At 40.4% G+C, this 23159-nt stretch overlaps 1 protein-coding gene across 1 annotated transcript in view; it reads right to left on the bottom strand.

Annotated features, from left to right (window-relative positions):
* ca16b (carbonic anhydrase XVI b) overlaps positions 1-23159 on the bottom strand; it is a 112115-nt gene that overhangs the window by 4100 nt on the left and 84856 nt on the right. Inside the window, exons 9-28 of the mRNA XM_067587144.1 lie at positions 20339-20523; positions 17163-17271; positions 17008-17057; positions 16176-16917; positions 14985-15123; positions 12016-12107; positions 10414-10505; positions 8872-8968; positions 8673-8755; positions 8095-8229; positions 7840-7974; positions 5975-6147; positions 5704-5839; positions 4942-5088; positions 4357-4450; positions 3709-3785; positions 3399-3527; positions 3066-3212; positions 2766-2908; positions 1204-1339 (exon numbers count right to left, since the gene is read on the bottom strand). Of these exons, the coding sequence (XP_067443245.1) occupies positions 1204-1339; positions 2766-2908; positions 3066-3212; positions 3399-3527; positions 3709-3785; positions 4357-4450; positions 4942-5088; positions 5704-5839; positions 5975-6147; positions 7840-7974; positions 8095-8229; positions 8673-8755; positions 8872-8968; positions 10414-10505; positions 12016-12107; positions 14985-15123; positions 16176-16917; positions 17008-17057; positions 17163-17271; positions 20339-20523 (3041 nt within the window). The remainder of the gene's footprint in view (positions 1-1203; positions 1340-2765; positions 2909-3065; positions 3213-3398; positions 3528-3708; positions 3786-4356; positions 4451-4941; positions 5089-5703; positions 5840-5974; positions 6148-7839; positions 7975-8094; positions 8230-8672; positions 8756-8871; positions 8969-10413; positions 10506-12015; positions 12108-14984; positions 15124-16175; positions 16918-17007; positions 17058-17162; positions 17272-20338; positions 20524-23159) is intronic.

Genomic DNA, 23159 nt, shown 5'->3' with positions numbered 1-23159 from the left:
GCTCATTGTTTTTTGTTTTTTTACAGCCACACATTTACTGAATTATTCATCCATGTAGGTAGGTAAAACCCACTACAATCTACATGCCAAGAACCAAATGGTAAAATTTAACAGCTAAAACAGAGCTAAAATTTATCAGCTGATATTTGATTTTTTTTAAACAAACACTTTTTTGATGTGGGTGCTTTCAATTTGGCTCTAAAACCTGCATTAACTGATTTTTTTTGGCAGTGGAAACAAGTTGTGAACAATACTGACAGATAGTATCTTTAGCTTTTAAGTTGATATGACAAACTTGTTAGCAAAGAGTTGCTTATTTACACATCCAGCAGTTACAGAGCAACACTATCATTCATCTGGAGTTGTGTTTTTGGCCACTTGATGGTCCAATGACTCTCTTTTAGCTCTATTTTTGGTCTCTATGAATTCCAGAGGGAAATATCTGGCTCTTTCAGTGCTAGATGCTCTACCAGCTAGCCACTAACTATGTTTACTGTTGGTGCTGAGCAGGTAGTGAACAGTGGGTTTTTAGAGCTTTTTCTCTGAAAACAGCTGCCTGCTGTGTCCGAAAATGACGCTATGAGAGGCTGAGAGTGAACCAAAACAGAAAAGTCACAGCCGGACAGCTAAACAATGAGCTGAAACTCACTACAAAGCTCTGTAAGGCCGAGGGGAGCTGCAGAGCGGGTGATAATTCTCTGTAGGTTCATCACGATGAGCACCACCTCTAACATTACACATTGTCATTTCGATACCCCAAAAAATATCAATCATAGCCGCTTTAAAAAAATAGTGACAAAGACATGTACTGAACAGGACATTTTATAGTCAATAAATTTGTCAGTGCTCTCTGGTGGACAGATGGAGACACTTTCTAAACTACATCAAACAAAAGCATTTTTGGCATTTCAGGAGTTTAATTTTTTGTTTCTCACCAGCTGACATTTACACTAATACCAATATATTTGTGATTAGTTCAAATTGGCCAACAATATCAGCCAACAGGTGGATAAAAACAGCTCCAAATAAATGCTAATGTTACTTTATATCTGCGGGATGTGCGCTAACAAGTTAGCCTTAACAACTGTATTAGATGATAATATGGTTGTTTCTGTGTATATCTTCTGCCCCCTAGTGGCAAAAATGTGATTTATGCCGCTTTAAAAGTGACTTAGTAGTTATGTTTAAACATTGCAATCTTACTATATCCGTGAAGACTCCCGGCCTCATGAGATTGATCATCTTTGCCACTTGATAGATGTCAACGACCCCTTCATTCTCCAGTTGCTGGGACAGTGTGGTGAGACCGCAGAGCATTCCTGCTGACACCGCTCCGTACCTGTAAGGGGATGTTCAAAATCAGCACTGTGGGACAATCTGTCTCTGCTGCCTTCCTGTTCACTCTCAAACTAAATCCTCACTCCATCACTGCTACTTACTTGCATGTGTAGTTTTAGAGCCTGCATCTTGTCATCATCTAAACTACTTGCAGGCAGTACAAATATTTAACTCCCGAAATAAAAAAACACTACAGTTAAAGGGAAAGTAACTGCTTCCATACATATTCAGGCTGTTAGCAATTAGCATACCATCATGCTAGCATCTGTTATAAATGGGTGGAGTGACCTAAGCAGGCTGTTATGCAGTCTGTGACCGACAGTCAGGACTTTCACTGATGAAGACTTTACAGCTTGCTAATGTTTTCACTAAAAGCAGTTGAGGTTCTGTTGGCACAGACGTCTGTAGGAAGCACATCAGCTGGGGACAACTGTGGAAACTGTTATGGTTGCCTGGTTATTAAGAGACCGAGAGTGGTGTTTTTGTTTATCTTGGTAGTTGCCTTTAGATTCTCAGTGCCAGCATACACCAAAGGACTTTCAACATCTAAACCATGGAGAGCACTCTTTGGCTTATTTTCAACCCTGAGAGTGCCAACACTACAGTTTAGCAAGGACAAATCAAAGGCAGACTTTTAAAAGGGGACACTTCATGCACATTTCCAGGTCTATATTTATATTTGGGGCTCTACTGATATATGTTAACATGATTTACTGTTCAAAAAACTTATACTTGCTCCTTACGCAGCCCCTCAGATCTGTCTGAAACAAGCTGTTTTAGCTCCTGTCTCTTTAAGGCTCTCATACATAAACAAACAGTAGAAGTAGGATTTCACTTCTTTTTTCATTCTTTACTCAAAATGGAAACTTCTCAAATACATTCATATATGAATTGAGGGTGATTTTCGGGTGGACAACACAATCAACCCATGGAAAAACCTGAGCAACAAAGGTTACAGAAGGGACGGCCGTTTGTGGGCATGCGCGAACAATCTGATGTCATCACAAGGAGGAAGTAGAGGTAATTTCGCAAACGAAATGTTCAGAGCAGCTTGAAGCCCTGGCTTTTGACTTGCAGGGAGCATTTCACATATGTTCACCTCAAATTTTGAAACTTTAACTTGTTTAACATAGACATCTGACATTAAAACAATATAAAAGGTAAGAGAAAACGCATGAGATGTCTCCTTCAAATCTGGATCTTGGTTGGACATTGTATAGCACTAAAAAGAATAATCACTACTAATTAGCTCTTAAGACATGTTTGTGACTTAATCTCTGCAGTGCTCAGTCAACCGTGAAGACAACAGACTTCTTTATGAGCTCCAAAACTGTTACTAGAAACCTTTAGTGTGTGCTTACTCTTACTAATACTATATACTTTCTCTGTGTTGACAGACAACAACATGGAGGTGAACACAAACTTACTCGTCGTGCACAATGGTGGGGCCATCTCGAGTCATGGCCTCCTCCTTGATGACGCTGATGAGCTCGAAGGTGCTGCTGAGAGGAGCGTCGGGGTTGGGCCATTTAGGGCACTGAAAATGTCTCACCTCCAGAACGTAATCGTCCTGTCAGACACACAAGAGAAAGGAGTGTCACACCACATGATATAAATAATGTAATGCTTTTGTGAGATTCTACATCTCCTGCTAATCAAACACCATGGCAAAGAACTCCTGACTCGGGATGCTTAAGGTGCGTGTGATGAGGTAGAGGTCCGGGTACCTGTGTGGCCTCAAGGATGAAGTCATGGATGATTATCTGCTCCTCGTTGGAGAGGCAGAGTCTGTCCTTACTGATGAGTGTGACGGTGAAGGCTATGCAGTTCATGGCCTCTTCCCGACTCGGCCAGTAAACAAATTCATCCTCAGCCTGCAGTGGAATGGTGACAAGTCAAACATGTTATGTTGCAGGTACCTTATCAATTAAACTTTTCACCAAATTTTTGTCTTGTTGATTTAACTGGAATGTATGAATGAGTATGAAAAGAAAGATAACAAAAAAGAAACATCAGAGAAGAAAAACACAATACAGTTATTATATATAAAGGTTACATACCAGGCCCTGGTTGTCAGGCAACATGACAATAATTTGAGCATTATGGTCCCAAATCATCCTCCAGAAGTCTGTGGTGGTGTGGGGCAAAGGATGCTGGGTAACGATGAACTCATTACTCCTGTAGTAACCCTGAGGTGACAGAGGTGAGCTGTTAGCCTTCCTAAAGCTCAGATCACTCACACTGCTGGATGAATTCATGTGAAAGCTGACAGATATTTGATTGTCAGACCTGTCAACCAAAGTCTTCTTCTTCTTCAAAAAATGCAATGAGCAAAGACAAAGAAGTAAGACTTGAACTATCACATCATACCATTATGTAGGACGCGTTAATGTAATCTGTTCCTTTCATCCCAGGCAGAGTGGTGAGCCCGACCCTTGCTCGCTCCGCTGTAGAGAGACAGAGAGATAGAAAAAACACACTTTTCAATCACAACCCAGGTCTCTATAATATCACTCTGGCTGATAATGCACACATTCATTACCAGTCCTTGCTGTTGCTATAGCAACAAGTACCTCCTTTTCCCCCATCAGGGTGCCAAGGACGCATAGAAAGATTAGCTTATAGGATTATGGAAATAGATTCTAATTTTGGAATATGAATTGTCCTTAATAATTTACTGACTGAAAACTAGAAAATGTAGAATACATCAGGAAATGCTGTGATTCTGATTCTTATTTTCTTCCATTTCAAAAATAGAGACAAATGTAATCAAAAAAGAACAGATTTTATTTGTAGACAGTGTTTTTGATAGTGTCCAGGTACAGAGACGTGTCATCATTAGTTGCTTTATGATGCCTTTCAAGACAGCAGCCCTCATTACTTTTTATACAAAGTCACTCTAACCAAGACCCGGGAAACAGACAGCAGCTGCAGCTTTATGTGTTCAGCATGACCTTGGTTCCCCAAAACCTCAGCCCCGTCGCGAGTGTGCTGTGGTAGAACAGATAAGATACTCACAGGGAACCACTGAGGAATTGCGGTTCTTCTCCTTGTTGCAGTCTTTGTGGGCGCTGAAACACTCCACAAAACGCGTGTTGCACTGAGTCAGCAGCTGGTGAGAGAGAAAGCAAAGACCAGAGGATCAAAAAAAAAAAAGAAAAGGGAAACACAGTGATTTCACAGAGTACTAATTTTACTCCTGAGAATCACTGTAAATTAAAATCAAACATAAAAAAACAAGATATAATGTTGTTTAACACCCAGGATTAACAGCAAGTCTTTCACATTAATAATGAGCGTGTGAACCTCAGGTGGAATTGACATGATGTGGGAGCAATTAGTTTGTCTCTCCGGATGTTGAAAGAGCAGGAGTTTGATGAAACATTCATCAAGCTTTGCATAAGGCAGCAGGGGTGACAGACACGATTTTATTATAGCCAACATCAGAGACACTCTCAGTCTATTCCCGTCTGGAACAGCCACCGTGCACGTCACTAACAAGCTTCTGATCCAAAGACTGCCTCGATTTCAGCTGCTGGTGCTGCTGTGGACGGTGACAGCTCGTCTAAAGGGACCGGTCAGACTCCCAGAAGGTTTACTCACCCTGAACTGCTTCTCCAGCCGTGTGCGGCCTGTCGAGTTGGGCGTGAGGATGCTGTTGACATAGCTGTGCAGCTGCCAGGCGGGCACCTCTGTCTCTTTGCTAAGGATGGCCTCCATCAGAGCATCATGGATGAAAACATACTGCTCCTAAAGACAGACATGAGTGAAAGAATGTGTAAAAAATAAAATAACAGCAAGAGCATCAAGTTAAACATTGTTGTGTGGATACAAGTACAAATTAGCTTTAATAGAGGTACTCTGCCTTACTTGTACATGATTTATTGAGATGCCAAGAATGAAACAGCTGCTTATAAAACCTGAATAGTACCGCAAAATGACATCATTCTTACAGAAAGTTGACTGTGAGCAGACTTGACAGGTCAGCTGCATTTAAATGCACATTAAGTATAGAAGACAGAAATAGTCTAAATCCTGTTTCCACTATAAATCGAGTACAATAAATCTTCCACTTACATAAATCCTGGGATAAAGCCAATGTGAGAAAAATGAATAATCCAATTCCTCCATGTTCAAATTCAAAAAGAGTGTGTGTAAAACATATCTGAATACAGCCAACGTGGACTGATTCTATCAACTGTTTGTTGCAATGAAACTGCTGCAAGTGTGACCTTTACCTAAGCTCAGAGTATTCAAGTGAATAGCTTTCATAACTGTTTTCCCATCTTTAATCATGGGTGACCTTTTTAATGTTGGGGATGGAACACAGTTATTTCAGCTAAGTGATGATTTTGGGCTTCTTACCTCTGTCTGGACTAAGTAGTTGCGTTGTGTGCGGATATGTTTGAGAAAATCCAGGACGCTGACTGTGCTTTTGTCCTTGATCTGTTGCAGCATGCTGTCGATGACAATGTACGTTCCTGTGCGCCCAACCCCAGCGCTGAAGAGCAGAGCACAGAGCAATATGAGCATAATTGGAAAGCCCGTAGAGGGAGCTGTTAACCTAGTCAGCAAATATGAAACTGTCATAAGTAACGTTCATTTAGCCCAGGAGCTCAGTGGTAATGTCCTGTACCTGCAGTGCACCAGGACGGGGCCCATGTCTGCTGTGCGAGCCGCTGATGAGCGGTTGATGAAGGTGAGGACAGGGAGGGTGTACTCTGGTACTCCCATGTCAGGCCACTGAGTGTAGTGATACTGGACCACAACGCGCTCGTTTAGCTTCCCTTTTGGGTTTCCCTTCTGACCCTAAAACATAAGAGCAGACATGAAACCCTGGTGAGAACACAGTGCAGACCCCTCACTTACTGAACATGGAGCACAGTTGCCAAGGAGCCAAACAGAGATGTATGCCTCACTTCAGTAAAGCAGACTGCACCACACAAACTTGTTTTTAAATAGAGATTGACTGCAAGGTGTTACTGCTATTTATACCATGGCCACTGAATTCTGGATTCTGATTGGTTTGAAGGCGTAGATTAACTTTAGTAACCTGGCAGTTTAACTGGACACCGATGATGTAGGTGTATATGTTTTGTTGTTCTAAATGAATGCGCCAGCTGGTAAACGCATCAACAGTGAGCCTCAGCTAAAGAACTTGGCGCTAGGGTTATTTGTGTAACCACCAACAGCTCAAAAAAAGGATAAATACCTGCTTGCAAATTTAATTTCAAATGAGTTTGACAGTCCAAATCAACTAACAGTAGGAAGAAGTCTTAAATAGAGGACCTAAATAACGTTAGCCATGGGGAAACGGGTGGCTGAGAGTCCGATGGACAGCTGTAGAGGAAAGGAGAGACGATAAGAGAGAAAATGCGACCAAAACCGCACAGAAATTAAGAGCTCAGCCTTTTGAACCCCTTCTGGTTTAGCTAGGCGTTGCCTAGCAACACAAATGACTGAGGATGGCTCAGGAATTTGAGTACCTTTTATGCACTGCGTTCGAAATCGCATATTATGAACTATGTACCCAATAGGTTTACTATCGTTCAACATACTGTTACATTTTGTGATGCTATAGTGTTGATTATTTTTGACTGGATGGCGCTGCAGAAGTCTTCTAGCAGCAGATTTATTCATTACTAAAGTCTTTAAATGGGGTTGCTGCACACTTTTTGAAAATCAAATTCAATGCTTTTTAAGACCTTGACAGAAAAAATGTAATACCCTTTCCAGAGTAAATTAAATGCACATAAAGGCTGAGCTTTATGTTTGAAATCATCTTAACATTTTTAATAGGGATATTTTTCCGGATAAATTTTGTATCTCCATATAACTATCATCTCCAGCTAAGAGGTCATTAAATGAAAAGTCTGCTCCTCTCCTTCATGTTGCATGTAGGCCATTGAAGCTCCGCACTAAAAACATTATTATCCAGATTCTAGCAACTATCAGAAATAACAGAAAAAACAGAGGAAAATAGCTGGTGCTGCCTGATCCAGGTTTAAAAAAAAAAACCTTTTTCAAACCATTGACTGTATATAAATAGTGAAGCCAAAACATCTCAAATGCCTCCTGGTGGCTGACTGCAGTATAGGTCATAAGTCCCGCCTCCCTCTATATTAGCGGATGGGACATGAGCCAAACTAAAAACTGATGGTACACGTCAAATAAATTTTTGACCAACCAGAAATGGTTTCTCTCATTTTATGTAGTTCTTATCACGCTGATGTTTGTCCAAGTGTTCATTAGAACAGGGGTGTGACGTCATGATTGACAGCTGTGATAGCCACTCTCAAATCTCCATCAGGCGGCGGGACGGCTCAGGAGGCATGGCCCGCAGGTGGTCATCCCGCTGCCCAACTCTACCGCCCATAGTGCAAGAAGTGGAGACACGTCGTCCATATTTATACACAGTCAATAGTTCAAACAAAATAGATTTGATGAATATTCACCAGTGAGATTAGAGTTTATTACAGGCTAAATATGACTCTTAATTACCTTTTTAACTTTAGTGTTCCTTATAAGGAAACGCCGCAGTGTGTAGCAGGCATGCACTTTGGTGCTTTTCAGCGTCACCACAATGTTTCCATACTGCTCGCTGTTCTCTGTCGGCCAGTACTGGTCACACTTCCTCTGAAGGATACAATAGAAACAATGGATGGTATTTTACCACATCTGAAATACAGTAATGTAGCTCATCTCATCTCTGGGGGTTTCATATTTTAACTTTGTAATTGATGAAAGTTCACTTACTCTTCCTTTCTCCACGAGGTTTGTGATCATGATGATGATTCCTGTGTTCTGCTCCCAAACCATCCTCCAGAAGTCCTCGAATGTAGACTTGAGAGGACCCTGGGCCGCTATGTAAGCTCTGGGTCGGTTGTATCCCTGCAAGTGGTGGAAAGAGTATATTTAGTGGTATATTTACTGGTAAGATTCAATCAATATCAATTACCAACAACACCTGATACAGCATATAGATGGATATAACTGGTTTACCAAAACAAAATATCAGTAGATCATGAAATCTACAACTTCAGCTGACAGAAATTGTAAAAAGATATCTATATATCAATATTTTTAAAGTAGATACCCAATTTTGGTTGTTTCTAAAAGAAAGAAGTCACAGCAGTAACAAAAACCTGACCTGCCAGTTTTATGATTTTGATACCAGTTGATATTTTAAATAAAGCCGTCAATTTAGCAGGTGAATTTCACCAACAAAAAAAAGAAAATCAAAGCAGGGACTTCATAAAAACACAAACAAACATACAAGAAAAAAAGTAATCCTTGAAATAATATAAACAGGTCAAGTGGTTGCTAAAACTCACATCCACGTAGTTGGCATTGATGTAATCCGAATGTTTGGCATCTTTCCCTGCTAGAGCTCGTAATTTCACCCTGCTGTGGTCATCTGGGGAGAGCATTGACATATTTGAGTGAATTATTAAAAGGATGAAAACATGTTATAAAAACATAATTGGATTCTGCAGCCGCAGGCATCATAATCAGATTTTACAGCTGACTCACAGGCCACGATGTTGATGTATCTGTTTTTGTGCTTGTTGTCAGGATGATTGGAATGTTCTGCTGTGATTTTCAGGTCTGCTGTGGAGCGCTGGACCTCCTGCAGAGAGGGAAAAAAATAAGACAGATGGATTTTATTGAACGAGGAGAGAAGATATAATTGAATTGCTCTCTCTATAGAAATTATATTTACCTAAACTACATGTTTTTTTTATTTCTTCAGCATCTTAGATTTCTTTTGGTCTCTTAACTTCTTTTTAAAACTTTTCCTGTGCATTAGGAGTTCCGGATAAACTGCAAATCTTCAGCAGAGCAGATGCTTACTGCCACTGGGGCTTGAACTCAGGCCTCCAGTAGGATAGCCTTCACTGCACCCACCCACCCCAAAAATACAACAGTCATTTCCAAAACAGCTTCATTGTGGTGCGTTTGAAAATGAATGAACATTACGTATGCGCACGAGCTTCACATCAAATGACCCCAATTAGAGGGAATCCTCTGGGGGTGAAGCTTTTGCCCCGTTTCTTAACCCGCTTACACAGAGAATGTGTTCTCATCCAGTCAACCAGCAGACAGGCCTCCTCTAATTAACCTCTGTCTATCTTGATCTTTCTCCCAACCATCTGTTCAAAATTAGCAACCATGCACACAAACACATGCATAAAAAAATCTCTCACCACTGCTCAGACCAAGACCCATTAGCACAGTAGAGAAGGGTCATGGACTGTGCTGAGAAGTCTATCAGTACTTACTTAACTCCAGAAAAAAAGAAAGATATGATGTATTCTGCAGTCTTAGGGTGCTTTCATACCTAACCTGTTTGGTTCAGGTCAAATGATGCATTTGTCTGTTTATTTTCGGTTTGTTTGAACGCTCTTGTGTGGACTAAACAATCAGGCCAAGACCACCGTTGTGTGGTTTGATTTTGGTGTGAAAGAAAAAGAGGCTGAACACAGGATTTTATGACAGTAGATCCGTGATTTTAGCATAAATTCAAAAAGTGAAACTATCATTAAATACATCCTGCTGATAGTGAACTATAAGGAAAGCCATCTTATAAGAGATCTGTATGAGCAATTCCTCGATAGTTAATGTAACAGCCACACAATAACTAATTCCCCAGTAATATTACAGTAAAGGGGCCTCTTTTTATCCCATTTCTACCCGAACGTTGTCATAAATAGTGACAGTTATTCCTTTGTGAGCTCTTTGTGGCAGCAGAGATGATACATAAACACATTACAATAGGTGCAGTAAAGTGTAGCATGACTAGCTGTCAGTGGATTTTGATTTCCCCCATGTGGGTCCTTGCAGTGATGATGATCAATGAGGATGACAGTCGCAAAAGCTGTCCACTCTATGAGATGTCAGTCCATAAGATGCTTACTCCTCTAGGTTTGTTTGGAATCAGTCAGACTGAACATGAAGCAGACCAGAACTTAACATCAATATATATTTTTTCTCCCTATTATGGACCAGCTGAACTCTGTGAAAGCACCTTTATCTATACTGTATAGCAAAAGCATTGAAGCGTTGAAAGTATACCTCAAACTCCTCCGAGAAACCCTGAAGGTTGTTCTTGTAGAGCTCCATGATGTGTTTAACAAACTGCTTAACAGGGATGGCCTCCATGTCATCTGCAGGAGAAACAAAAAACAGTTAGCAACTAATCAGAGTTTGTGTCAAGCCGCCATGTATTCTGTTTGTGTGTGTGTGTGTGAGTTAGCAACGTACACATGAAGAAACCAATGTCATTTATTATCCTAATTCTTATGAAGACAGGCAGCAAATAAGATGCTGACGTCAAAACCACTCGCTCAAGTCTCTTTCTTAGTGATGAGAAGCCAAAAGAAAGAGAAAAAATTAAATATATTAAAAGAAAAGAGAAAAAGGAAATAAAACATTATGACAGTGTTGTATTTTACAGACTATTCTTTATCACAAACTCCTAGATTTATTTTGAACATTTATAGTAGGGAGCATCTGTTTCATTTCAGCCAAATCAGCGCCAAATCACACATGAGGGATCTCTGATAAGGCTGGTCACCATCACACTGGGACAATAGTGCCGGGGACCCAGCTGTCAACGCTACTGATGCTGGCCAACGTCTTAACTAATACAGCGTTGCAGCTGGGGCCTTTAGGGCCCTTACTTGCCTCAGTGGTTACAGTGTAAAGGTGAATCCTGGTTTGTTAATCTGTTAATTTATCAAAATGTCTTTCTCCCCTGAGCTGGTGTCAAGAGACTTCTCAGTCTAATAAGTTCATCAGGATGGTTCTGGGTGAAATGTGGCTTGAGAGTAAGAAATTAAAATGAACAAAGGCCGATAAGGCACAATTTTTCTAAAATGAAACTGTACCGAATACACTTATGTCTTCATGTGCCACCACACTCATTTTTTCCATATAAAACTTCTACAATAAATTTCCAAATACATCCATCGAGAGATGATTTAAGAAAATTCTGAGCCAATAAGTCATCGCTCTATGTATTGCACTTGTATCAACATTTTCTTAAACATCGTCAACTTCAACAAATTCTAGACTCAGTCATTCAGACTATATATGCTGTGAGAAAACTGCACCTCTAAGAGAATAAAAGAAGGAAAGAAAGAAGAGAGGATGAAAGAAAGAGACAAGCAATAAAAGTAGAATAAATGTAGAGTCAATACTGGCATCAGCTGTGCTCTTTAACTATGATATCACACCCTTGAAATGCTTTAAGTGACTGTGAAAGTAAAGTCGGATATCGACTAGCTGCCACCGCACTGCTGCTGAGAACATTAAAGGCTACAAAAAGCCAGTCACACAGCTCAGCTACAGAGGTGTTCCCAGAGTCATTTCACATGTAAATGAACAGAAACAGTGCAAGAGAAAACCATTTGAAAACAGTTAATGGTGACTTGTGGATGCTCCCTGTATTAGCAGACATATCACTTACAAGTCAGCGTTTCTTTGCCCCTTTTGAGATTTTGTTTTGTCAATTATCAGTCTTAAAGAGACAGTCTTTTGGATAATAACATAATTTTGACTTCTAGATATAAAGTTAAAGGTAAGAAGTAAGTGAATCCAAAGTATTCTTTATGATAAAACTGGATTTGTTTAAATAAAATTCTAATATTGTGAAAAGAACATGGTCGGGTTTACCTGGTATTGGGATGAATGGTATGTTCTCATTGGCCACCACCCGTGGAGAGCTGCTCTCCTCCACATAGAAGTGAGCTGTCTGGAAAAATCTCCTACAGGGACACACAAAGAGAGGAGCACAGTGAGATGCAACGCAGTGAAACCACACACTATCTGCAGAGTAAAGTCTATTAGAGAGTCGTTATCCCTTTGTTCTCAGATCCAGTCTGTCAACATCAGCATCTACATGTTGAGTGGAGTGACACGGGAATGGCAGAAAACTGCTAATGAAAGCCCCGGAGTAGTTGGGACACAACTGATCGCACGCTGATACAGTACAGTCGTTGGCAGCGAGCAGCTCCTGGAACACATTCTGGGATGACTACAAGGAACAGGTAAACAACTCAGAGAGACACACAGAGTAGAGCCAAATTTAGCTCTTTACTCACACTGAAGACAGTTAATCCAAACACAGATTCTCTCTTCAGGGCAACACATGCCACTTTCAAGAGGTCCCGCTCCGCTTTTGAGGAGAACGAAATCAGCCAAAATGTGCACCTTCTGAAGAAATGTGTGCGATTGCAACCGCACAGCAAAAGTTGTCTGTCATGAGAAGATGAAAGTTTTTTGACATCTATTATTTATCCATCCAGTTGTTTTGAAAACCAAAATGTTTGCGCCCCCTGGCAGTGGGCAAATTTTCTACAGCAGTTCAGGATCTGTAGTTTAAAGACTGAAAAACTTCCCCATGAACAGACTAAGTAAATATACTAAGTAATAGTGATGATCTTTTGAGACAAACAAACAATATTATGTCTTGAGATACTGCAGCTTTCTAAAAAGATGAATTGTACAAATTGTCAGTCTACAACATTCCGCATTCAAGCATCAAGGAAAATAAAAATCAGCAATTCTTACATGGTAATATGTTATTAAAAAAACAAAAAAAACCAAAAAAAAAACAAATTCCTTACTTAAAGACAGTGAGACTATATGAGTGAGGAATCTTAAAGGTCCTGAACACCTACCAGACCCTCTGTCTCTACCTCCTCCTCACTAACACACACACACACACACACATACAATGTACATTATACAAATGTATGCATATAAAAGACCCAATGCCATTATTTCCCAGATTTAATCCTACCTGTACTTGATGCAGAGGAGGGAGCAGATGCTAGTCATTCTTTAAAAGAGATGGATCAAAAATAAAAAAAGGCTGCACTGCATTTAAAAGATATAGAAAATGAGAGAGAGAGAGACAGAGAGACAGAGAGGGAGAGAGAGAGAGAGAGACAGAGAGAGAGGAGGGTGAAAAACAAATGGGGAGGATAGCTCCCCACTAGCTTGCGTCACAGTCTCCCAATCTAATGGCTCCCTGTGGGTGCAGATGTGGTGCAGCTAACTAACCAGCACAGTCGACACCTCCTCCCTGATTCTCTCCCAGGGTCTCAGGAGAATAGTTCGCTTTGGGGGAATGGAAACTGGGATGAAATAGGCTTTCTGAATGGATATTACTTGTAAAACCAGAGAGAGGCATCCCAGTCAGCACTGAATCACTAACACGGGATGGGATTTGTTCTTGGTTCAACATCTGTGACTTTTCAACAAACACTTCAAGCCTCAGAGGCTGCCAGATGTGTACTGTAACTTCAGCAATTAATTCCACTGTAGTTAGACTCATAACCTTAGATTAACTGCACTTAAACAAGCACATATGAACATACTGAAAATAAAAAACAATTCAATAGATGGTTCATTGATCACGTATTTGTAAATAAACATTTATAAATCAAATGAATTGTGATATTAAGTTGTTAATGACCAAAACATCTGCGAGCAGAGCATCTCGCTGGCTTTAATAGCTGCGCTGTCACAGAGAGACTACGCAGAGCATGAAGAGTAAAGAGAGTGTGAATGGGTTGAGTTAATCTTTCATCGTGGTCTCTTCCCCAGGGGAAGCAGGCATTGTCTGCGAACTGTCTGAGTTGTCACAACAACAGCTGTGATGGCCATTTCTAATCTCAAAGCTGCCCCTGCTTTTCTGCTCAAATACCACAACTCTCAGTAATTCTCACGCCGACTGAATCCGCTATAGTCATCTTGTTTTTAGCTGTCTTTTTTTTTTTTTTTTAACACCTCTATGGAGCTGATAACCAGGCTTTTATTTATACCACACTCTTAAATTATCTGACACCAAAAAATGCCACAGTAAGGTGCTGTTGGCCCGTAAACATTTTCCCGCAGTGTTCTCACACTTCAAAAAATACCCCATTAAAAAAAATCCATCTAACACATTACAATGATTATTATTAACAAAATAAACAACTGTAAACAAACAGAATCCTGTACAACTAGAAACTTTACAGGAGTGAATATACATGGGACCAGCTGAAGAAAAGCCTGTAGTGCTATTTGTAACTCATTAACCATCCCACATGTGCCAGTGGTTTGGCCTATGTAATTACTGGGACTCCAATAGCGTGGCTGGAAATTAGCCCAGCAGATGAAGACACAGCTGGGACCCCTGCTGGCACTGCAGGGCCTTCAGGTCTCATGCTTCTTGCCCAGGAGGGTGATGGGCTTGATATATGATGTGCAGGTCAGAGAGGGTAAGAAAGCAGTCGTACTAGCGGAGACTGGGACTGATGACACAAAGGCATGCTTGCACATAAAACAGGCAGTACCCACATTTAAACCAGACAGGTTTGAATGTGTAGCAGACTGACTGGAAAATCCAGACATGCACAGAGGTGTGTCACTTTACCCAAAATGCAAGTGTGAGAAAATGAATGGATGACTCCCATGTGGGTGGGGGGCAGCCCAGTTATTTACGCCTCAGAGGGGAGTATCAGTGATACCTTTATCTGTGCGTAATAGCACCTGACATGATGACATTTTATTGTTCAGACAACCTTGTTTAACAGTAAGACACACTCTCTGGAAGGAGATATGTGATCACACTTCATTTTGAGCTTTTTTCTCACCTCCAGTAGATCATCACAATCAGCAGCATTATGAGGCAGAGCAGAGTGAGCGCAGACACCACCACCAAAGGAACAATCCACACCATCCTACCCATTCCTGGGTGAGGGGTTCGGGTCACATTGGGCAAGATGGTCCTTTCTGGAATATGACACATGCACATAAATACATATAAATATGTTTTATAGGCTGACATTGATTCCTTCACCAAGCTCAAAGCCCTTAAGCATAGAATTTTCATCTTTCAAATTATTCTAATGCCAAAAGGTTTAGTTTGTAGAAAAATTAGAATTTTCTATATTTTGCTTTCAGCTTGCATTGCTGCCTCGTTATAGTATCATGTATAAAGTCAGAAATACTTCACAAAGAGGCTTTAACCTTCACCACTATATACTATATGTCAAACCTTTCTCCGCTTTTTATTGTGTTATGTTCACAAAATGGTCCCACAATTGATAAAATGTTTGAGATTACTGTGAAGAGTTTCCATTGGGTCCAAAAAATCTAAGCCCTGGCAGACTGATACTAAGCCATGTTAAACCTAGTATGGCAAAAAACACACATTAACCCTTCCGTGAGACACCTGCTACAGCAGGAACAGAAAAATCCAGAGACTGATCATGATGAGGCCTAATGGAACAATAAAACTGAACCTGTTTGGGTTGGGCCCCATTAGAGTAAGAGCTGCCTGGCTAGATGCTGAGTATAGCATGAATACTGACTTCCTGATTCCAGTTTTCAATCAATGTTCACATGATACTTAAGCTATTTCTAATACTGTCATGGTATAAGAAATCAGTCTTTAGAAAAGCTTTCCCTTGAAGCAAACTCTTTCAAAATATCCTTAAAGAAATTCCACAAGGCACAACGCCTCTGGCAGGCGGCTTATTTTTGCCTTCAGGCCTCTGCGTTGTAGTGACACAAAAGCCTGGAGCATTGTCTTTAACAGAGATGGTAACCAGTGTAGTTACTGTCTTAAATCAAGTTATGTGTTATGCTAAATTGAGCTCCATAACTGTTTGGAGTGTTAACAGAATTCTGCTTTGAAGAGAAGTTTTGCCTCGTATGACAGCTGACAACAAGACAGCAAGCCTTACTGAGAATTCCAAATATATTTTTCTGTTTGTTCGTGTCTTTCAATTTTAACATCCAATGATGTGTCATATCTGTGGGCTAGAGGGCGGCCTCCTCACCAGTGTGGACAGAGAACGGCCAGTGATTGTTCCCATCACTAATCTCTGGAGGCAGTGTGGAGCTCTGGGGAATCTGCATCTCTGCATTGTCATTACGGGGCTCCTGTGTGGGGATTGCATTTACATCTGTGGGTTTCTTCTTTATGTCGACCAGCTGGTCGTCACCGGTGCTCGCAGGTACTGTGGCGCCTTTGACTGTCGGCTTCTCTTCTCCTTTCTCTTTGGCTGTGGATGCGGGGGTGGGGATTATAGGCTCTTTGGCCACAGTGCCGTTGGCTTGCGTTCCCTCATTATCAGGTGATGTCTTGTTCTTTCTCTTCTTCTCTTCCTCCCCTTCTTCCTGCTCTCCTTCTCTCTCCCCCTCTTCCTCCTCTTCCCCCTCACCCTCGCGTGCGGGCTGGTTCTCCTCTGGGGTGTCTGTCTCTGAGCCCTGCGGCGACGCTTGCTCCGTGCTGGACTTTGCAGGCGTGACGGACGGATGGGTGGGGTTCTGAGTGGCTTGGGGCGCCTGTGTGGGCCAAACAGAACTGGGTAACGAAGAGATGACCCCTCCGCCAACGCCCAGGCCTGCTAGCAAGGTGCTCGTCACAACCGATGCCACTGTGGCCTGGCTGCCACTAGAGGAGGGGCCCATTCCTGTTGCCATGGAGACAATGGAGAAGTGGATGCCAGAGGACGTCCAAGTGGAGGAACCAGAGCTTATGGGAGCCATGTCAGCTGAGGATGCTGGAGATATTGTGGGCTGAGGGAGGCAGAGTAACTGGTTACACAACAGAATCATCAATCGCTCTAACATGCAAAAATAAATTTTTATGTCTTCTGATCAACTCACCATCCCTGTCTTCACAATACGAGAACCTTCAAATATTCTTGTTGTATTAGCTGGAAAACAGAAAAGGAAGTGAATGTTACAAAAAATTCAGTTTCAAGTGTCTGAGATGGAGAAATTTGTTCCTTAAAAATACAAAAAATGGTTTGACCAGTTACCTTTCAACAGCAGTGCTTGGCTGAAGTCACTACGCAGGTCATGCTGACATACTGCCTGCACTCTGAACAGGTACAGGATGTCTGGGGACACATTAGTGATAACTGCTTTCTGCAAGAGAAAAGATGTCACAAACACACACGCTTTAGCGCCACTTGCAAACATATTATGAATAATTGTTATGTGAAGATTTAAAACTGTGGATGCTGTTGATTCATATTGCCTAAAATGAAAATATACCACACTAAGCTACTTTTGTGTCACCAGCCTGCCACATGTGTCTGTGTCAACCACGAGTTGGATGCAGTTTAAAAATCTCGTCTCCTGCCTAATTTGATTTTTTGTTGTGCAGTTTGCAGATGGCTTTACTTATATTAAAATGGTCCTCAGAATGGATGGGTGATTGCCTCTGGTGTTGCAGAGCTAGTATTTTTCTAAAATATTTCAGATAAAGGTGTCCAGAGATAGAAACTGAAAATTGAAATGGAAATGAAGTGAGCAAAATAAGAAAGACTGACAGCTGAAGGAAAGAAGTGGAGAAAAATACTGTCAGTAAAGCGGCTGATCTACGGTTTTTATAGAGTATAAGACAGAGCACGTAATGGACACATTAATAATTCTTTTAGAGTTGACTGTTTGTGCAAAAAATGTATAATAACCATATAAAACTCACTCATATGAGAAGCATAAAGACAACACATTAAAACAAAAGATCAATAACAATCCATTATTTAAAAAACAGTCTATAATACTCTACAATAGAGAAGCAAAGCAAGCAAGTTCAAATATATTGTAGGTTTTAAGAAATTACTCCTCTTCTAAACTCTACAAGCTATTTATTCCACATAGGGATCCTAACAAAGAAGGCTCTGTTCTCTTGTGTCTCATGTCGAGACCACAGAATACAGCAAAGGAAGGCTGTAGAGATGTGATGGCTCTGCCTGAGGACCTCAGGGTGCACTGTGGCTGATAGGGAGTTAAAAGGTCAGTAAATGTAGCTGAAGGGTGCTGGAAAAAAGCACAGAACCAGAAACCGGAAAGGACTGAAACTGTAGTGAAATTGTTTTTTATGTCTAACATCAGACAGAACAGTTGTGGCAGGTTTCTAGACATGTTGCAGTTCAAACACGGACTTCTGAGGGATGCAGGAGTTGAATGAACTACAGTGCAGTAATCTCACTAGGGCTGCAACTAACAATTATTTTTTTTTACCATCAATCAACAAATAATCCATTCATTATTTGGTCGATAAAACATCAGAAAATTGTGAAAAATGGCCATCACAACATCCTGGAGTCCAAGGTGACAATTCGATTATTAAAATAGTTGAAGATTAAATTTCTGTTGACAGATTAATCGTTGCAGCTCTAAATCTCACTAAGAGGGAATAAATGTTCATTTCTGTATAGCTGAGGACAGCTCTAGTTTAATTTATAAGGCAGTTCTTGACTGTAGGAAGCCTGATTGAATATTCATTTAAACCTGTGTTTCTTTAAAGTTAAAGATCCTTTCCAGACATGTTTTGAGACGTATAAACATACTGTGGTTGGGATAATTATTTGTGTCTGATATGATTTTGGCACATAAAAGTTCAATTACCTAGTTAATTCTTAAAATGACATCTACATCTACTCCTTCTCTTTCATTGAACAATCCATAATGTATAGGAAGATATTTTTCCATTTCAAATGTTTAACTGTTGGACACCGGAGGCTTCAAGTTTCCACATCACGCCTGCGGAAATTGCCAATTGGACCACGAGTGGCTCCAGACTAGTTGTGATGTCAAAAATTATGCTTGTAAATTCACCCTTTAAAATCATATTTAAGGTGAGTACACAGAGAAAATGTCTTTTAATGTCAAACTCTGCACATAAGTCATTCTGCACAGTGAAGCTCAAACATCAAACTGAAGTAACAAGAAAAAAAACACATTTTTGAGTGGAGGGGAACTTTAATGTTTGGCTATTTATCAGCTAACAAATTTGTTGGTTTAATGCGATATGTGCAAAGTTTTAACGTTTCCCTTTAGGATCCCATCCCTCTGTGCAATTACAGTCAACCAGTAATAGTCACTAGTGCAGCAAGAATGTATGATCCCTCAACAGCTTCCCACCCATGACAGTGACTACTGTGTTCATTACCATGTGACTAAGACGGAGGTGGCGCCACCAGGGAACTGATCCCAGGTCTCTGAACTGGTGGGTGAGTGTTTTGCCCCTGCACTGTTTATATCTAAAAAGGCAGCCATGCGGACTATAAGACAGCTGAGGGTCGGTGGGCTTTAAAGACATCCGCAGCTGCGTGTTGGATTCCCACGAATGGAAGGATATGTGACCAGGGAGAAGAATAATAACATATAATGTGAAAAAGAACAGCCCTGTGGGTGTAAAACTCCTGCTGGGGGAAGATATATTTCTGTTGAGACTGTGAATGTTCTGTTGGAGAGATACAGTAAAATCTGAAGAGATAACTTAATGTTTAGAGCAGAATTATATGATGACTGGTATCAAAAACAAACAAACAAAAAAGATCTAAGGAAAGAGATACACTTACACAGTTACCTGCACGTGTTACTAAAAGAAATCAGTTTGTGTTCAAAGAGCTGCTTCAGCTGCCTAAAAACAGATTGGATTCTTAAAAATGATAACTTGCTTTCACACTGCTAAAATAAAATAAAAAAAACATTATTAAAACTTATTTTGTTTATATTGCTTTACTTTGAGCTAGTTGTGTTATAGATTATCTTTGAACCAATAATATACTTCCCTGCTTCAAAGACTGATTAGAATTTAGATGAATGTTGAAAAATAGGTAAATAGATAATGGAAAATGCTAAAACTGAGAAATGGCCACAGGTGCATTTGTCAATACATTACAGATATATCAGTTAGACTTGGCACTGTGTGTGTGTGACAATCCTACAGTACGTGTCTAATCTTAGACAGGTGAGTGACAGGGGAGAGTCCGGGCCCTCATACAGAGTTCATCACAACCTGTCACCTCCCATACAGACAGCCACTGATCCTGCCAGTTACATCTGAGACTCTGCAAACCATCCATGTTGATTAATGTATTCAACCCTGGCAAACTGCTTTGTTCTCTCCCTTGGAGACACATGTAAACGCAGTATTTTTTGGTGGTGTAAGTAGTTAGTGGCAGTCGATGAGAACACTCACCATGCTCCGGTCCCCGGTCTTGGTGAAGGTCTTTTCATCAGCGACGTCACTTTTCACCCAGCTGTATGAGACCATGTAACTGGTGATGGGTGGGTGGTAAACAGTTAGAGGGCGTTCCCAGCTCACCGTCAGTGCCGTCTGGTTAAGCGGCTGGATCTCCATTCTCACTGGGGCACTGCTGCACACTGAAGGGCCAGAAACAAGAGGGGAGTATGAGAAAAAGGCAACATGAAGAGAAAAATGCCTATTAATAAAAAAAAAAAGTGTCACTTTTTCACCATCTGAATGCAAGCTGGGTGAAAATGAAAGGCTCTGGTAGGGAGGAGAGCTTGACCACATGCGTTTGTGTCCATTGATGTGTGTAGGCAGAATCCAGGCTGATTTTTTAACAAGCCTATTATTACTATCTGCTGCTGACTTGACTCAAAGCCATTCGCTCTTGAGAAAATGGAAAAGGTGCAAGATAATGCGGTAACTCAATAACAAAAACACTCCTAGAGGCTTGACTGGGATCAGGCACAACCTCGGGTGTAAGTGCAATCAATCTGGACACTTTTGTCTTTTTTCGTGCAGCAACACTGCAAAGAGATTCCAGGTTGAATACCAAATAGCCAGTCAGAGTGATAAAAATGTAGTACAGACACTATGGCAACTTCCTGACTGTAATGTATTTGCAGTGCAACATTACACAGGAAGCTGGAAGATGTAAATCAGCCTCAAGGTGGCAGTGTAGGCTGCAGCATGGATATTTACAGAGGCATCTGTCAGTATGAGTAAGGGACAATCTGGACATGCTTCTCAGCACATCAGGGCAACAGCAATCAGGAACCGGTGTCAACTGATTATATGCACACAGTGTTTCTGCCAAATTGAAATTGTCACCACAGTTTTCTTCATTTATACAGTGAAGCTATGGTGCAAATTATGCACCATGATATGTGAAATGGAGACAGGGTGCAAGGAAATCAGTCAGAGGGACACAAAGGTGAAAAAACACCAAAAACACCAAAAAAACAACTACAGCAAGGAAATCTTGAGGTGTTGATGAGGTGTGACAGGATGTTCGTTGTCAACTTCAGTAGCTCAACAGTCAATTAATAACAGCTGAAGACATCATCAGGGTTTTACGGTTTGTATCATCGCTGTTATGACAGTCATCATCCTCTCCACCATCGACACTGGTACAGCTTCTGTAACACTAAAATCCACATCAGGTGAAGACCTACAAGATACATATCTGATCAACACTTGTTTTGATTGTGTTGTGATTCTTATTTGTATTTTTGCTAAAAATGTTAAATGTTTTCAAAATAACTGGCACAACCTTTCTCAAATGTTGTCTATTGATCAGCACAAATGACACTTATGTGTTATACTTCATTAATTTAAAGACATTTCTTATAAAACCTTTTGATAAAATGGCAGATTGGCAGCATAATTAATTAGCACTCTTCTAAAACTGTTCAAAATCTGTGTGAAAATTGGATTTTGTCACTTAAGCTCAGGTTTATTCATGAACAAAACTGTGATACCCTATGATATAATAGTAAATAGTACACAACATTGCATCAATAGCAAAATTACTTAACATGCTAGTGAATCTATTCTGTTTGGCTCTGCAGTAAAAATCCTATTATTTTTTAGTGAATACATATATGGTAATGTCAGAAAATAAGCCTCATAGCGGTTTCACCTCAGTCTGCAATACCACTTGGAGCAGAGCATGAATCTTTCTCCTGGCAGCTTATACCATGAAGGGGATGAATTGACTGTTGTCAACAAACAGCAGTTCCACTGCCGCTCTCCTCTCAAGGCTTTACAGTATATTTTAAAGAAGCTGTGTGCAGACATTGGAAGGATGGGAAAACAAGAATTTAATAGAAAACATATGGAAAGTACTACGGCTGGTTGGAACATAAAAAGTTGTAATGTTCTCAACTTTGCAGGGAATGTCTCACAATTTTCAAATATCAAATGTCATCTGAGGACTTAAAACCAACATGGAAACTACAGCAACCATTTAATGATAACGTGCAACTGTTGCCAAAGCTGCCGCCACAGACTTAACAATGACTAACAACATTACATGTAAGACTAATGATGATGATGTTGCCTCATATGCTTTAGTGGAGACCTTTATTGACCAATTAAAGCAAAACTGAAACAATTAATATTATTTTAGCTTGAGTCGTTTTTCAAGCAAAAATGCCTAACACTCTATGGATCCAGCTTCTCCAATGTGAGGATTTGCTGTGTATCTCTGTTTTATATTGTTTAAAATGCAATATGTTTGTACTATATTTTCTAGTAATTCAAGACATCACCACCCAGGATTCTAGGAAATTGTGATGTGCTTTTTTCACTATTTTCTGACATTTTAGAGTCACAATTAATCAAGATAACAATCAATAGATTAATGAAAATAATTGTTTGTTTCAGTCCTATCACCAATATCACCATTAATCAAATAAACAGGTATGCTAAATCTGTCTCCAAGTCCAAAAAGGCTTTCACACATATAGATGTACATTATTAGACAAATAAATACTGCTCTAAATATTTCAGCTTTATTACTGGAGGAACAATGAATCTGCACCATACAAAGCTATACATCTCTAATGGTCCAACAACTTTCATGGCTGTAAATCTGGAGTGATGAGTTAAGATGTGGCCCTGGCTCTCAAAACATTTACAGGCAAAGCCATCAATTACTGCGCTCAAATAAATATCCCCCTCCCTCACGCAACCTTGACAGATGTCAACCCTGAATATCAGAATGACAATGTTTACTCCCAGTGCCTTCCTGTAAGTATGGATTCTT

Source organism: Thunnus thynnus, chromosome 4 (assembly GCF_963924715.1).
Source record: "Thunnus thynnus chromosome 4, fThuThy2.1, whole genome shotgun sequence".
Lineage (NCBI taxonomy): Eukaryota > Metazoa > Chordata > Actinopteri > Scombriformes > Scombridae > Thunnus > Thunnus thynnus.
Note: the sequence above shows the minus strand (reverse complement) of the source record. Positions and strands in the feature narration are given on the sequence as shown.